The 18159-nt window shown below is 35.5% G+C and overlaps 1 protein-coding gene across 6 annotated transcripts in view; it reads left to right on the top strand.

Moving 5' to 3' along the window:
• Positions 1–18159, top strand: part of si:ch211-267e7.3 — a 49354-nt gene that overhangs the window by 17884 nt on the left and 13311 nt on the right. For 5 of the 6 annotated variants that reach the window (XM_073924847.1, XM_021467122.2, XM_017351586.3 and 2 more), the window contains 9 exons: positions 46–191; positions 2629–2752; positions 5175–5255; positions 5338–5513; positions 8761–9160; positions 10809–11136; positions 13067–13170; positions 13254–13380; positions 17366–17579. In XM_073924847.1, coding sequence (XP_073780948.1) covers positions 46–191; positions 2629–2752; positions 5175–5255; positions 5338–5513; positions 8761–9160; positions 10809–11136; positions 13067–13170; positions 13254–13380; positions 17366–17579 — 1700 coding nt within the window. Of the gene's footprint in view, positions 1–45; positions 192–2628; positions 2753–5174; positions 5256–5337; positions 5526–8760; positions 9161–10808; positions 11137–13066; positions 13171–13253; positions 13381–17365; positions 17580–18159 lie in introns of those variants that run through there. The other variant, XM_073924865.1, reaches the window with a different exon arrangement.

Raw genomic sequence — 18159 nt, 5'->3', positions numbered from 1 at the left:
ATCCTTGATGGTAATGATGTTTTGCTGATGTCACCTCCTGTTCAGATGATTACATCAACATCTCCAATAAGCCATGTGACCTCCAGTGCACTACAACCACAGGGGAGAGGCAACTACTGGTTCCTGCTCATGATGGGACGTTCTGCAGGGACGGCATTTACCAGGGGGTTTGCATTGAAGGCCAGTGTCAGGTGTGTCACCGTTGCAAAGTACACTGTCAAAAAAATGTTGGTTCTACGCTATTCCTTTATGTTGTCCCAACACTAATCTATTAATTTAACGTAATTGTTTTTAACAAGTTTGGGTGGATTAAACATAAAAAATGAAGTTTTCCCAGAAAAAATGCATTGTTTCAGATAATTTTAAATAAGTAGATTGAACAAGCAGCAAAAGTCATTGTTAATTAAATTACTAATCTGCTTAAAAAGTAATGAAAGGAATTACTTTTCATTTGTTGTTATTTAATCAAAGTTACTTATACTGTAATTAGGCCAAGATGAAATCTGCAGATTTTGTTTTGTTTGATTTTTTGAAAAATCAAATTTTTCAAATTTTTTTTCAAATTTTGTGAAAAAAATCTGCTGATTTTTGTGGAATGATTTTGAGCCTGGTTTATCCTTCTGCATCGAGTGATCTGCGTGCCACGTGACCCACGGCCAAGCCTTTTCTGTTGTTGTGCATTTATACTTCTCCATGCTGTTTGTGTTGCACCGCTATAACACTTCCGAAATGCTAGCTGGTAGCAGGTGTTTATGTTCCTCTGTGTCGAGTTTCTTTGCTTGTGTTTTGTTTTTTTATTGAGCGCTACCTAAATGTACAAGTGGCTCATGCTCGCTCACTTTGTGAGGGTGGGGGGTGTGTGGGGGGGACCAGCGGACGTGCAACAGCTTTATTAATAAGGTAAACACAAAACAAAACTGTATCCATCTAGAGCTTCTTTATGGGACTCGATACTTGTAAACACTCTCTCAAACGGGGTTCGCATGGCTCTCGGTCCTGCCCACACTCGTCAGCGATACCAAGCCGACCAATCAAACAGCTTGCAATGCGCGTCGTTGCGACGTGTAGTTACATTATTAAGAGGTGCGCATCAGCGCTGGGGACGGCCACAGCGAGGGCTATGTGTCCACGTGCAGGCTGCACTGGAGCAGACGTGTGCGCTTGATGCAGAAGTATAAATCAGCCTAAAGAGGTGAAATCCTAAAACCCAAAATTCATTTTCTTTTCGGCTTAGTTCCTTTATTAATCTAGGGTCGCTACAGCAGAATGAACCGCCAACTTATCTAGCATATGTTTTATGCAGCGGATGCCCTTCTAGCCGCAACCCATTCCTAGGAAACATCCATACGCACTTATTCACACTCATACACTACAGACAATTTAGCCAACCCAATTCACCTGCAGCATGTCTTTGGACTTGTGAGGGAAACCGGAGCACCCAGAGGAAACTCATACGAACGCAGGGAGAACATGCAAACTCCACACAGAAACACCAACTGACTCAGCCAAGGCTCGAACCAGCGACCTTCTTACTGTAAGGCGACAGCACTACCTACTGCGCCACTGTGTCGCCCCTAAAACCGAAAATAAAATAAAATAAAATAAACTTTCTTTTAAAGTGAATTTAAAAGTTACAGTGTTTATTTTGCTAGCTCATATTGTTGTTCTTAAGGTGAATAATTAATCCATTAAAGTTAATCCACTGTTTGTGGTGGTAATCTTCAATGAAAATTTGCTCATCATTTCAAGTGGGCGTCATTAGGTTGACATCAAGTTTGCTGTAATGATGCGCAAAAGAAAGCCCCGCCCCCTACCCAATGTTCTGATTCAGCTGGATCCGTTTTATCAACATGCTGAAATAAAAGTCTCAGCTAAAGAAAGCCCTGTCCCCTACCCAATCTTCTGATTCAGCTGGATCCGTTTTATCAACGTACTGAAATAAAAGTCTCAGCTACTGTATATCCAGTTCAAGCTGACTTTAAGGGTTTACAATAAAAAAAAGCTAACCATTTGTTTGGTAAACAAAGCTACAGCATGTCTCTTATATAAATCATCCACTAAAAGACAGAAAATATTACTTAAAAAAATATGTATATAAATTCTGTAAACATTTGCATATTATTAACAGTATTACTGAAATCATCATTGAAACTGAACAAAAGTATCTATTATCTTTTGTTATTAAAAGGGTGAATTTCTCTTTGTTTAGTTGTTTTTGTTATATTACTTAATGGAATGATATGTTTTAAAAATATACTCATAGTTATTTATTAGAATGAGTACTCATTCATTAGATAATAACTATACACTATACTTATTATTATATTCTATTACTTATTAAACAGATCAAACTTGTTTGTATTATTGTATTGTTTTTTTATTTCATCCTTGTTGTGACTTGACCATAATGCTGATAACTGATAAATAGACAATATCCCTAATATTTAAATTAATAAATAAGTAAACTATTAATTTTTACATATATATTAAAACTCAAAAATTAAAAAGAAATAATTGTTATGAAACAGTTAGTGTTTTCAATATAACCTTAAATGACCATTAGATGACAGCAAAGAGAATCTTTTAATATTATGCTCAACTCTAGCTGTTGTGTTGTTTTGATTGCAGGTAGTCGGGTGTGATGGGAAACTGTATTCCAGTAAAACCATAGACAAATGTGGAGTCTGTGGTGGAAACGGCGCTTCATGTTATCGTGTCTCAGGAACTTACCGGAAGGGGATCACACAGTTAGGTATACCTTTATGTTAACATTAAGGGTTAAATAGACCTCTTGTCAAATTTTGTTTGTTTTTTTACATATACATATAAATATTCTACCTATGTACCTATATATGTATATAGGTATATATATAAAGTTGAAGTCAGAATTATTAGCCCCCCCCCTGAATTATTAGTCCCCCGTTTAATCTAAGAATATTCTTCAACCCATTTCTAAACATAATAGTTTTAATAACTCATTTCTAATACCTGATTTATTTTATCTTTGCCATGATGACAGTAAATAATATTTGACTAGATTTTTTAAGACACTTCTATACAGCTTAAAGTGACATTTGAAGGCATAACTAGGTTATTTAGGTTAACTAGGCAGGTTAGGGTAATTAGGCAAGTTATTGTACACCGAAGGTTTGTTCTGTAAACTATCGGGGAAAAAAAAAGTAGTTTAAAGGGGTTTATAATTTTGTCTTTAAAATGGTGTTTAATAATAAATAATAATAACTGCTTTTATTCTAGCTGAAATAAAACAAATTAGACTTTCTCCATTAGAAAAAGATTATCAGACATACTGTGATTATTTCCTTGCTCTGTTAAACATCAGTGGGGAAACATTTAAAAAAGAAAAAAAATTAAAAGGGGGGCTAATAATTCTGACTTCAACTGAATATATAAGTTCACCACACCCATTTTACCCCTTTTACATGATGTAAGATAAGCCTTTGGTGTCTCCTGAATGTGTCTGTAAAGTTTCAGCTCAAAACACCCATCAGATTATGTATTATAGCCTCCAGAATCAGCCCATGTTGCTGTCTCGAGTACAGTGTAGCTGTTTTTGTAGCCTGTGGCTTTAAATCCAAATAAACTGCTTCTCCTCGCCCAATGCTCTGGCGTGTGTGTGTACATGTTTTTGTGACATATCAGGACACAAATCTGTATAATGACATAGGTATGACACAGGTATTACAAAAAGGTGATGAAATATGAGGACATTGGTGACGTCCTCATTTCTGAAAATGCTTATAAATCCTACAGGATGAGTTTAATCAGACAGTAAAGCTGCACACAGTCTCCCGTGATGGTTGGGTTTAGGGGTGGGGTGGGGGCAATATATATATATATATATATATATATATATATATATATATATATATATATATATATATATATATATATATATATATATATATATATATATATATATATATATATATATATATATATATATGAAATTTTTTTTTTGACTATATAGACACCATGTTCTTCCAAACCCTAAAAAGTAATTTATGGATATATCCCTATATGGATTTGTGCTTTATAGTTACAGTCTTTAGCATAATTGAGAACACCCCATTTTAAAACTGTATGTTTTTATCCATTTCTCAGTTGATATAGATAATATATTTTGATGCATTTGAACAAAACAGATTTATTAAACAGATGCATTTATTAAAATAAGGTTTTAGTCACAAAAACATTTTTAGAAATGATCTAAAAATCTGGGTTCTACACAATTCCTTCATCTTGTCCCAATCCAAATCAATTAAGCTAACTTAATTGTTTTTCCAAATTTAAGAAGATTGAACATAAACTACAGATTATATATAATGAATATTGAACATACAAAGGTTGTAATTTATATCATTATTGGCTGCATAAAATAACAGTTTTTTAGACATTTATATTAATGTTTTAACTTAAGAAGTGTTAACAAAGCAGCATTTGGTTATATAACTCTGATTTTCAGTTGCAACCAATGAAAATATTTGTTACTCCTAAAAAATAATTTTAAATAATTAGCATTTTCTCAAACCTATAGCCAAAAACATCCAATAAACAAAAAAGAAAAACCCTCAAGTATCCTTTTGTTTTTGAAACTATTGAAGAATGTTGACAGCCACACAGTTTTTATTCATATGTGACTGTGAACCCTGAAACATGGACATCGTTTGTTGCATGAGTATATTTTTGCAATAGTTGTCAATTTTTTTTACATTTTATTTTAAGTAAAGATCATGTTTTCTGAAGATTTTTTTGTAAATTTGCTTTTGTAAATATATCTGAACTTAACTTTTGATTAATATGCACTGCTAAGAGCTTAATTTTGACAACTTTAAAGCCAATTTTATAAATATTTAGATTTGTTGAACTCTCAGATTCCGGATTTTCAAATAGTTGTGTATTACCCGAATTTTGTTAAAAACCTAACAAGGTATGCATTGATGAAAAGCTTTCAAATTTTTTTTTACTTATGACTGGTTTAGTGGTCAAGGGTCACATATTGACCTTAATTTTTTTGTTAGCATTTAGTAGGAACCAATACTTAAGTATTTAGACATCAACATTTTTCGAAACATATTCTTATATAATCAGTAATGACCTTTTGAAAAAGTCTCATTAAACACAAGTACCATTTTTACAAATATCTTTGTCTTTAGGTTATGTGTTTATAACCAATATACCAGTTGGTGCTACTGACATCCAAATCATAGAGAGGCGTAAAACTGAAAATATCTTGGGTAAGAGTTTCATTTGATAGATTAGTCAAAATAATGTAAAGAAAAATAAAGAGCAAGTTACATGTCTTTCTCTGTTGTCTAGCTCTTTCTGATGAAGCTGGCCACTTCTTCTTCAATGGCAACAGTGTGATTGACAATCCACAAAACTTTCATGTTGCCGGGACGGTCTTTAAATACAGGAGGCCTGCAAACCTCTTCTCTGATGGCTTTGAGTACATCATGGCTCAGGGTCCCACCCAGCAGGCCCTGAATGTCATGGTAGGTATATAGGTATGTAAAATGATCACAACCATATTTTTATTTGATCTCATATGTGACAATATGTCAGCTAGCAGCATAAAATATTAAAGATAATCAAGTCACCTTTTTTATATAGTGCTTTATACTATACAAGTTTTTTTTCAATGACAATTCACACAAATGAATAGGTAACTAAAAATCAGATGTGCAAATTTAGTATAGTATTGAGAACAATCTAGACCAGGGGTGCGCAAACTTTTTCTTATGAAGGGCTAAAAACCCAACTTGATTTAGTCTAATGGGCCAAAGGTAAATATAGTCGCCATAGGTAATTTCCTAATCTATTTAATAATATTTACAAATAACTAGAAATCAACATAAATCAACAAAATCAACATACTATTAAAAAAGTATTAAAAATCTGATTCATTTACAACATTTAATTAAAACATTTAATTTCAGTTTGCTTTTTTGTAGCTCAGCAATAAAACAAACAAACAAAAAAGTTTACGTCAAATTAGAAATGACAATCTCATTAACCTCAATCCTTTTTACTCTCTTCTAAGATAGGCTGGTGGGCCAAATCAGAGGTTACAATGGGCCAACTTTAGCTCCCGGGCCCTACTTTGGGCATCTCTGATCTAGACAATGTAAATCCTGTCAAATTGGAAAGGATGTTTATTCATCTAAGCAGCCCTGCAGAAGACAGTAGTGTGATAATTTCAGTTCAGTCAAATTAATGATGCAGTACATCTAGATATAAGATTTATTTTTACTTTTGTAGATCGTTACAGAATTTTTAAAATTGTCATCATTTAAATGATTCATAAAATGCAAGTCAACAGCAAGCAGCACTTTGAAAGTAAAAAACAAAACAAAAACAAACATACAGGCAAAATAAAATAAATATCCATGACTAATCATGAAACATTGAAGTCATATGAAGCTAATATAATGGTCCAAAAGTGTCTCAAAATCTGGTGGGAATTAGATGTGTTACCTAATCTTCATTGGAGACCCCATCATAGCAAACCAAAGGTGGCTACATCAAAAATCTAAACTGTATCAGGTGATAAAAAAACTTTATACTTTACTGAACTCAATCTTTATTTAACTTGAGCTGAATGATGGCACTATTGATATAATTGAATAATGGTAAGTAACCTTGTAACAAACATAGTTATTGAACTGAATTGAAACAACATGTTGAAACAAGTTTATTTTTGACATTAGTACCTTCTCTAGTGCAGGGGTTCCCAAACTTTTCAGTCCGCGACGTCTAAAATAACAATGCCATTGACTCGCGACCTCCAAATTCCTTGGAGGTAGTTATACTGTAAATATACAAATGTTGCACACACAATAATAGGCCTATATAAACACAAGCATATTGACAACACAAAAAAGTGAAACAGTCTAACAACCATATCATTTTACAGTCATTTATTAATTTGTTTAATTTAATATTAACCTCAACTAAAGAGACCGGTGGACACGATGTTTTCAGCACAAGTCTATTCTTGGTTTAATTTTAGAGACTGCCAATCAGAAATTGTTCTCAATGTTCAGTTTTGGCCTGTATTCATCTTTAATGTATTTGATTGCCATAAAGGTGTCAAAAAGTTTAACCTGGTGATATAAAATCAATCTGCTGTAGCTGACACTATTGCTGTGTGGTTAATCTAATGTAAACACACCAATCCTATAAAAAAAAAGTATTTGAAAGGCTGATGGCTTTTCATTTGCATGATGTTGATGATGTTGTTTTTTACTATTAAAACTACTCTTCTGTGGGTTATGGTTCAAGTATGGTAATTCTAATAGTTTAATAAAATTTTTTTGACTTTTGGAAATCACTAAGCAACACCCTGTCATTGTCCCTTAACTTTGAGAACTACTGCTATAGTGCACTGCATTGAAGCCTGCATTTTGGCAAAAGTGAATAAATGATTGAATGAGATAATAAAATCTCATAATCCTATTTTTTTTCTTGAAACACTGAAAACATTTGCCAGATATAAACCCACCACATTTTAAAAAAGAAATCTCATGCTGATTGTTTTTCAATTCTGAGTTTGTGTTATTACATGTGTTAATTTGTTCTAATTCTGAGTTTGCATCACAGACCTCTCACTACTTTTCCAGTTTCTGAGTAAAAATCTAAAAAAAAAAAAAATTCTTTTTTGCTTGTTTATGCTTCTTCATACTGTACTTCATACTCCATTTCTCAAAATTCTGAAAAAAGAAAAAAGTAATTGTCAATGTAAACTCAGAATTGTAAGATAAAAAAATAAATAAATAAAGGGGGAAAAACACAAGAAAAATATCAGAATTCTTACATATTAAGTTGATATCTTAAAATTCTGACTTTTCACCTCTGAATTTTTCAATTCTGACATTTTTATACCAGAACAAACATTAATGCTGCTTTCCAATTCGCAAACTCATACTTTGCCATAAAAGTATGTACTTTTTTGTAAAGGAAAAGTATATACTTTTGAGTGTGTAGCAGAAGAGTATGCAAGCTTTGGGACATACTACTACCTTGTTAACAGATCGGTATATTGCTTGGTTATGAGTCTGTTAATCATGCACATTTCTTTCATATTCAATTTCCTACCTTACTGAAGAAGCAGAAGCAGGATAATCTGCCATTCACAAGTCTTTCATGCAGAGAAATCTCCTCAGGTCTCTGAATAATTATTCATTCAATGTCCAATCATATCTTGATGTATGTTCACATTGTTGTTGCAAATTAAATATAACAGAAAACGTGATGGTGGGCTAAATATTAATAAACAGTCAAACAAACATCTTTACCGAACCCTCTTTACTTGATGGTTGGTCTCCCTTTATTTTAACTTTTCCCCCGTGTTTGTAGTTCTAATCAAATTCATGTCTAATGCGGTATGTTTTGTGGGCAATATCAGCGGTTAGAGTATTAAGAGTATTTTTTACTGGAAATAGTAAACCATCCGGGAACCTTTGGAATGCTCTTTTCAACATACTACGATTGGGACATACAATTTGAATTTTCAAATATTATTTAGGATGGATAGTATGTGAATTGGGATGCAGTAAAAACTGATTGACAAAGATCTTTTTACCATTTTTCTTGACACCAAAAAACAAGCCTCCATGCCTCTAAAGAAATCTGCATCTGAACTGTGTACAATTCTTTAAAAAAGGACACGATCAATACAGTTTTCATCTTCATCAAGTACTCTATATCTTTAGTAAAATCTTTTTTCCTCTATACATTCAGTATTACAACCTCAATGGAAAGATGCCTCACATCACATATGAATACACAGTTCCTCGAGCTCCGGCTTTTCCAATGACCTCTACGCCCGAACAACCTCAGATCAGCAACCTGATGTCAAAGACGTCTAGAGACTCCTCAGTGGCCGAGCCCAAGGGCAACACGTCCTCAACAGAGCATAACGAAATTGGGGCCCGGAAGCAGCATGAAAAGAAAAGCAATCAGAGCAGTTCACTGGTTCCTCAGGATAATGTAGATGTGCACGAGGAGCTGCTGTGGGGGCTTCAGGCCTCTGTGAACTTCAGTGAACTGCCTGCTCTGGTGCTGTTTAGACCGGCCAGTGAGGTCCTTCAGAATGAATTGGATGATGAAATACACCATCTTGAGGCACAAGAGAATTTTGGTAAGTAAATTTCAGGGTGAAACATTTATTTGTTGCTTTAAAATAGGGTATTTGGCTGTAAAGTTTAGTTTTGATTGATTTGTGTCAAACTTAAAAAGTACATTTGGTTCTTTCTGGACAAATTGTGCTTTTTTCATCTTTACTCTAGCCCTTATTTCTCTGAGCAGTAGCAGTTCCTTTGTATGAGTTCTTATGTTTATTGCCTCTTCATGTTGAATCGCTTAGTGCCTTCTCATTTGTAAGTCAGTTTGGTCAAAAGCATCTGTCAAATGACTAAATGTAAAATGGATTACTTGGATGTATTATATATATATATATATATATATATATATATATATATATATATATATATATATATATATATATATATATATATATATATATATATATATATATATATATATATATATATATATATATATATATATATATCCTTTATGGCATAGATTCAGCAAGGTACTGGAAATAGTCCTCAGAGATTTTGGTCCATTCTGACATGATAGCATCACGCAGTTGCTGCAGATTTGTCAGCTGCACATCCATGATTCGAATCTCATCCAAAAGGTGCTTTATTGGATTTAGGTCTGGTAACTGTGGAGGCCAATTGAGTACAGTGAACTCATTGTCATATTCAAGAAACCAGTCTGACATGATTCACATGTTTTTTGAGTTATTGTTGCCTTTCTATCAGCTCGAGCCAGTCTGGCCATTCTCCTTTGATCTCTGGCATCAACAAGGCATTTGCAGCCATAGAACTCCTCCTCACTGGATATTTTCCCTTTTCTTTTCGGCTCTTTTTTTTCTATAAACCCTATAGATAGTTGTGCATGAAAATCCCAGTAGATCAGCAGTTTAATACTCAGACAAGCCCGCCTGGCACCAACAACCATGCCACATTCGAAGTCACTTAAATCCCCTTTCTTCCCCAATCTGATGCTCAGTTTGAACTGCAGCAGATCGTCTTTTCTCTGTTTACATGCCTAAATGCATTGAGTTGCTGCCATGTGATTGGCTGATAAGAAATTTGCGTTAAGGAGCAGTTGGAAAGGTGTACCTAATAAAGTGGCTAGTGAGTGTATCTGTATATTCTTCTAAACAGTACACATTTCTAAACATAGTATTTTTAATAACCAATTTGTAATAAATGGTATCTTCTATCCTTGCCATGATGACAGTATATAATATTATAAAATATAATTCTCAAGATATTAACATTCATCCCAAAGCGCAATTAATAGGCTTAATTAATAGGCCTATGTTAATTGGGCAAGTTAGGGTAATTAGGCAAGTCATTATATAATGGTGGTTTGTTCTGTAGACAATCGAAAAAACATATTGCTTGAGGGGGCTAAAAATATTGACCTTAAAATGATTTACAAAAAAAAACAAAACTGCTTTCATTCTAGCTGAAATAAATAAATAAGACTTTCTCCAGAAGAAAAAAAATAGAAATACTGTGAAAAATGTATTGCCATGTTAAGCATGTATAAAATTATTGAATAATGATTATTGAATAATAGTTTTGTTTAATGTACTCACCAAAACATTGAAACATTCAATATATAGATAAAGAAACGCTTACCTTGTCCAATACACCATTGACTAACTTGACTGATGTGCCATTTAAACATGCTTTGCTATTGTGCAGGCCCCGATTCCAACCTGATTGATGGTGATTCGTCCAGTTCCAGTGACTCAAACACCTCCATCCCTCTCCTGAAGAGTCTCCTCTATGACGGGGCATCATGGTCCTCCAGACAGCCCTGTAAAGACTCATCTGCACTCTCCGGCTGTTCTATACTCAAGCTCAACTCCAGTGCACCACTGGACAACAGCTTGACCCTGGAGATCTACCCGGGCAGTCTGGACCTGCACAGTCCTGATGGAGAGCCCAGGACCAACGACTCCACCAACCACCAGTCCAACATCCTCCAGCTCCACCAGATGGAGCCAGTGCAGGCCCCCCACAGCGAGAGGTCAGACGCAGGCCACATGAGCGGGACAGAGCCTTTAGACGAATGCTCTGACATATTTATAGCCACGGTCTGGCTTGAGTTGTTATGAATGGAAATGTGTACCAATCTTTCAAAACATCATTGCGACCTTTCTGCAGATGTGCTTGTTAGGGTAGAATAAAGCAGAAAGCTTTTCCGTTCCCAGCCTTCAGCCGTTCAATCCTCAGGGGGGAAGTTAACATGAAATTATGAAATATAAATGAAGCTTTTCTTGACTTGTTGGATACGCAGGAACTCGGGGGATTTACGCTTTTCTGCTGTAGGAACTGTATTGATGGTGATGTAGCTCAATGAATCACATTCTGGTTCAGACTTAAGCAAACATACAAAGTGTGAAAGCAATGAAGGTGCATTCAAGTTCCGATGAGTTATACGTGCACTCTTTTTAGCCCTGTAGTTTTTTTTATAGTTATATTTCTGGACTTTCTGGCATTTAGAAGAGTTCAGGTTAAAAACAGAATTGAGAGAGAAGAATGGAGAGAAGAAAGATATAGGATTTAATTTAATTGAATTCATTTACTTATTGAACAATTTGAAAAAATGAATTTGATATCACTTGACTATATATATATATATATACTCATAATAGTTGCAAACAGATTTATTAAACAGATATATTTATTAAAATAATATTTTAGTCACCAAACGTATTTACAAAATAAAAATAAAATGCATTTAAATTCATGAGAAATATTTAAAAAAATGACAACCTACAATTTATTTATTTTTGTACTTCTCTTGATTTTTCCTCTTTTTTAAAATGTATTATTTTTATGTAACATACAAATTTGAGTGTACTAGTTTTTGGACCATTATCGTAAGATATTTTGTTAGATAAGCTCAAGATTTGTCTTCAGTACTGACTAATGTTTATGCACACATATAATATTGTATAGTTTCATATTAAAAATATCAATTTAAAAGATAGATTTGTAAGGGGTGTATTTATATATGCTGAGCACTGTATATATTTTCTAATCTTAATGCATGTTATCTTTATATAAACAGTACTTTGTTAGGTAAGTAGTGATAGTACATATTAAGTGCATGGGGAAAAGTGATTTCTATTAAATTCTTCTTCTTTTTTTTTTTGGACTAACAATTTTTTTCACTATGTGCTCATCCAGAAATCACTTTAGCCTCACATTTTTATAAATATTTATTATTTTTTAATATACAATGTATTTTTTTTTAAATGTATTTTTTTCTATAATGTGTTTTACAAAATTGAATTTATAACAACAAGGTGCATATAGCTGTTTTATAACTGTAACAAATGTAATATAATGCAATACAATTTAGTATGATTACAATATTTAATACATTTTACTAAGTACAGCTCAATATAAGTATATTGTTTCAAATTATGTACGAAGATTGAGCTTTCCACCTTATTTGAAAATAGTAAAAAGTAGACATTTTTACTAGTATGTTTTCTGTTTTTATAGAATATCCTCCCCTGCCGGGTCAGGGGTGTATATAAAATCTTTTGCAGATTTAATTTGAGGCAGACACCAAAATGGGACAAATCTTGGCATTGACATAGCTTGTTAACGTGTTTAATGATTAATGATGAAGGAATTGTAATGCTTTGTTTTGCTATTTTATCTTCATTTAGAAGTAGCATGGTATTTACAGCTACCGTATATTTCTGTCTGTTCACATCCCGTCTCTTTGTGCCCCCTGGTGGCACTATCACAAACTGCTGTTACACATCAAAAAACATGTCCTTAATCTCTTAGTAGTGTGGCAGCACCACACATGGCGGTAATGGTCATTTTGAATTGTAATATTTTAGTTGTCTGATAAAAGTGTGAAAACTCATTTGATCAAGCAATGCTCATCATATGTCTCTTGCCTTCTCTCTGTCTGGTTTCTCCTTCTGTTGCAGTAATGAGTTTGAGGTAGAATCGCTGGATCATGACGTCAGCATGTCGGACATGTATAGATGGAAGGTTTCTGCTTATGCACCTTGCAGCTCAACATGTACAACAGGTGCATTTACAAACACACACATAAAGCAATACATTCAATCACAGAACAAACATGACATTGACATTGTGCTCTTGTGTCTGCAGGTATAAGCACATCATATGCGTTGTGTGTAAAGTATGATGGGACAGAAGTGGACGAGAGTTACTGTGATGCTTTGACCAGGCCGGAGCCAACACATGAGTTCTGCACAGGGAAAGAGTGCCTGCCCAGGTCTGATGCTCATAATTTATACTAGTGTTTAAGATTTATTTCATTTAAGTCAACACGCCACCACATAGGTAACCCTCATTAGAAGGCAAGTTGTTAGGGGATTGTATATGATATCGATATATACAGTACATGTGCAATACCACTGTCCATTTCTCTTTTTTTGCCTTCTGGAAGAGCTGTAAGTAGCAGAACCAGTTCTCTCAACTGAGAGAACGTTACCGTTTAGAAAGCGAAAGTGTTCCATTTTTACACCATTTAGAAGTGTGGAAAATTTAGTTTTGACTCACTATTCTTTAGCTTATTCCCTGACTCATCAGAGGTCACCTCAGCAGAATTAACCGCCAATTACTCTGGCATATGTTTAATGCAGCAGATGCCCTTTCAGCTGCAATGGGCAAACACCCATACACTCTTAGATACACACACACACATATCACCTATACTGCACGTTTTGGACCACTGAGGAAACTCACATGAACATTAGGGAAAACATGTAAACTACACAGAAGAAATGCCTTCTGGGCCAGCCAGGACTCAAACCAGTGACCTTCTATCTATATATTTAAAATATATTATATGTTCATAAAACTATATTATATGTTCATATAATTTGTGTGTGTTTGTATGTGTAGTGTTACATTTTTGAAATCAAGAACGATCTCTGAAAGCCTCTTGTGAACGCCACTGAAGCTACAGTATAGTTGTACTTTGTTCACAATAGTATTTTGCAAAGTGATGCAACACAACAGTAATTCACCTCCAGATGATCCCTTCAGTCAAGAGGGAGAAAGGGAGGATGTGAGGCCAGAGCCAAAAAGAAGAAAACATATCCACAAATGTAAGCATGTGAAGGATCATAGGGAAATTCTACAATGTCAAATGTAGAAAATGCAAGATATGTTGCTGGGGATTTTACAGGTACAGCAGTTGTCAGCGAGGACAGTGGATTTGGGGGAGTTGGTGGCAAAGCAAGTTCAATTACACACTGATGGGCTGCCTATAGTAGCATTAGAGACAACATGGATGGAGCAGAAAACATTCAAGGATGAACCTAGATAATCTTTCAAGTTCCGAACTGAAGGCTTCCCAGGCCTCACATCCATTACCTCTTGAGCCATTACATAAAGCTGTGCTTTCTCAAGCAATGCAAAGGGTCGAGGTACCCATTCCAGTGTTATCAATGATGTCATACTTTGATAGAGAGTCTCAATGCTGAAAATATAAAGATTTACCAATCCTGCCAATGTGCCATGAGTGAAAGGCTGTGGTCTTGCCATTGTGCTTTAGGTTGGAGCTACTTTTGCTATACTGGCTGGGGCAGCAGCAAAAGGAGGATGCAACATATTCAAACAAGCATTACATGTGTGGACATCCAGCACATCCAAGACTTCTGGTTTGGCAGCAAGATTTTCAACAAGTTCCCTCTTGTTGATTTAATTGAACAGTTTGTTAAAGGACCTGGGGTCTAATGACCCAGTGATTAATTATCAGAGGTGCTGTGAGTGGTGGACACATTGATCCGGGTGCCAGTGGACATGCCAGGTTGCTTGGTTAGGACATTTCAGAACCTAAACCAGAAGCCTTGTTTTTAGTATAATTCTTTGAGAACGTGTTGGTTTTCATCTTTAAGAAGTCTACAAGAGTCTTCTAGAGTCTAATTTGAGCAGAGTTCCGCCGTTTATAAAATATGTTTAAGGAGGGAATGAGTTAAGATGGAGGTGGAGAACTGGAAACAGGTATAGTTAAAAGTCTTGTTCATGGTGTTGAATAGATCCTGAGGTTTCACATAACCTGAATGGCTTGAAAGTATCACCCAGACATTCATGGAGACAACGGTGCAGTCGTTGGGACCTTGCCCTTAGCATTTGCAATACTTTAGGATCTGCCAATGTTCAGGAAAGCAAAGTGTTTGTCTCTTATACCTGGGCTGCTCAGTGTTGCCAACTATTTTCAACGAAAAGGCGCTAAGCTCTGCCCAAAAAGTCGCTAAATGTCGGTAGATTACATCATACAACAACATGCATATTACTGACGTCATCACGTCCAGCCTTTTCTGTTTGTTTAACAGAGTACGGTTAATAAAGAGGTATTTTTATTTGCACTACACTTTAGGTATCGATGTCAATTTAACTAAATTTATTGTTGTTTGATTACAGTATATCAGTATAGATGTCCATTCATTCATTGATTTTCTTGTCGGCTTAGTCCCTTTATTAATCCGGGGTCGCCACAGCGGTTTTTACACAGCGGATGCCCTTCCAGCTGCAACCCATCTCTGGGAAACATACACACACACACACACACACACACACACACACACACACACACACACACACACACACACTCATACTCTACGGACAATTTAGCCTACCCAATTCACCTGTACCGCATGTCTTTGGACTGTGGGGGAAACCGGAGGACTGGGCGAAAACCCACGCGAACGCAGGGAGAACATGCAAACTGCACACAGAAACGCTATCTGAGCCGAGGCTCAAACCAGCGACTCAGCGACCTTTTTGCTGTGAGGCGACAGCACTACCTACTGCACCACTGCGTCGCCAATTTACAGTAATCTTTCAGATGTATTAAATTCAGAAAAGTTCTAAAACATTCATTAAAATATCGGTGAATGCAATCAAAAAGGGAATAAACAGTCAAATTAAACTGTTAAATTTAAAATGAAGAAGAAGCAGAACGGTTTGACTGTACAAGGGAAATACCTCAGACATGCGGTGCTAAGTCATTTGCCATCGGTACACAGAGGGGGGATCTGCTCTCAGGTTGCAGATGGGAGATTTTTATATTTATATAACATTTTTTTAATTGTTAAAGCAAGATGTCAAGTTTGTTTGTGAAAATTTTATGTTTTAAACAAGGATTGTGTGGCAGTAGTTGCTGCTCCTGATGTGTCAGGGAATTCTTCAACCCAGGCTCATTCTGAAAATGTACCTTTATGTACATTTCTGGAGAGTGCCAAATATTCCCAGGAGCTACGTTTTTTTGCAGTTTTTGTTTTTCGCGAATCCACCAGAGGCCATTGTGCACGGTTTTTGAAATCTCAAATTCCTCTCGTGGGTGTCATCTGCACCTGCTCTTCTTGCGTAAATCCACCAGAGGCTGCTGTCGACTGACTGACTGACTGATCGTTCGACTGACCCATCCTTCTCCTTCCCTAAATCCAACTAATAGTGTTTTCAAAAGCACCGACTGACCCAAACACGCACTTCCCTAAACCCACTCGACAGTTTTAAAAAGTAATCCACAAAAAGAAAAGCCCTTGTCTGGTTCTTACCACATTTTCAGATTTTACCGCATTTTTACCCTGTTATTTACTTGTTTATATTATGTTTTGGCTTCTGTTCTTGTCTTACTTGCTTTCTGGACCCGTTCTTCATCAGCTCCTCTCTGCGTCTCAAGTCCACCGATGTACATGGGGATCTAACTGGAAAAATTGGTAACAGCGGGAAAGCTGTCTACATGGAAGTGGTCAGCTGATAAGCACGAAAAGGAACGATGTCATGCTGCCCCGTATTGTTCAGTTTAACCACGAAATGCACACATACGTACTTCTGGCTACGTAATTCACCATCTCCAGAAACGTATATAGGGCTACATTTTCAGAATGAACCTATTTTGCAAGTCTTCGGCCTTCCATTAGAGGCATTCCTTGAACAGTCCTGAAAAACTAGGGAGCCAAATCATGCAGTGAGGAAAATGGGGTAAATGTGATGTCAATTGGCAGCTGAGAGCTGGGGTCTTTCAGCTTCCTTCATCATAGATGTGAAAGTTCTCAATGGACGTTTTTCAACAAACCTAAGCCTGAGAAGACTGCGCTCTTGCAATCAACAGGCCGACAAAGCAGGCAGATTTGTGTCTATACCAGGACACTAGTCTCTGCAATGACAATTTTGTCAACTCCTGTGTCATTTTAATTTGTTTTGGAAAAAAAGTGGCTTCATCTTTGAATTGTTGTGTTGTGAGGCAGGTGGGAGACGAGTCGCTGGAGTGAGTGTTCTCGAACATGTGGAGAGGGCTTTCAGTTCCGCACGGTGCGCTGCTGGAAGATGATGGCACCAGGGTTCGACAGCTCTGTGTATGATGAGCTCTGTCAGGCCGTGGAGCTGCAGAAACCCATGACGAGGAAAGCCTGCAAGAGCAAGAGCTGCGGCCCACAGTGGGAGATCTCAGACTGGTCTGAGGTCAGTGTGAGAAGCTTTCATAGTCATAGGGCGTCATTTAAAATGTTTATGTGAATTAAATACTAGCTATTACACGTTTGTTTCCACAGAGTATGATACTTGATTAAAAAAAAACAACAACATATATATCTGTCTATGTATATAACCTATCTTTTTTATGTACTTAAACATAAAACCTTATTTGAAATTATTACAATGTGCACTCAAAAGTTATTTTTTTACAAAAAAGAGACATGAAGTTTAAATGAAATTGAGCAATAAGGTTGTGTGTTATTTTGTTAATGTTATCGGCAAATACAATTCTATTTTAAATTGAGTTTTAAAGGGAGCATATGTAATAATTTTTAAGCATTTATTGTTTAAAAAATAATTAATAAAAAAGCAAAACATCTTCTTTGGTTGTCTACATAACTGTAAACAGATTTATAGGTCTGTAAACAGATTTATTTTTTTTATACAAAGTATGTTTTTGTCAGAGAAAAAAAAACTAAAGTATGTGATTTTTGTTTAGGTTTTGTTAATATTTATTAAGAATTTGTTTGTTATCAATACCTCACTCCAAGTATTAGGTAAAGGTAAG

This window comes from Danio rerio, chromosome 2 (assembly GCF_049306965.1).
Source record: "Danio rerio strain Tuebingen ecotype United States chromosome 2, GRCz12tu, whole genome shotgun sequence".
NCBI classification, from domain to species: Eukaryota; Metazoa; Chordata; class Actinopteri; order Cypriniformes; family Danionidae; genus Danio; species Danio rerio.
This window is presented reverse-complemented; position numbering and strand designations above follow the sequence as displayed.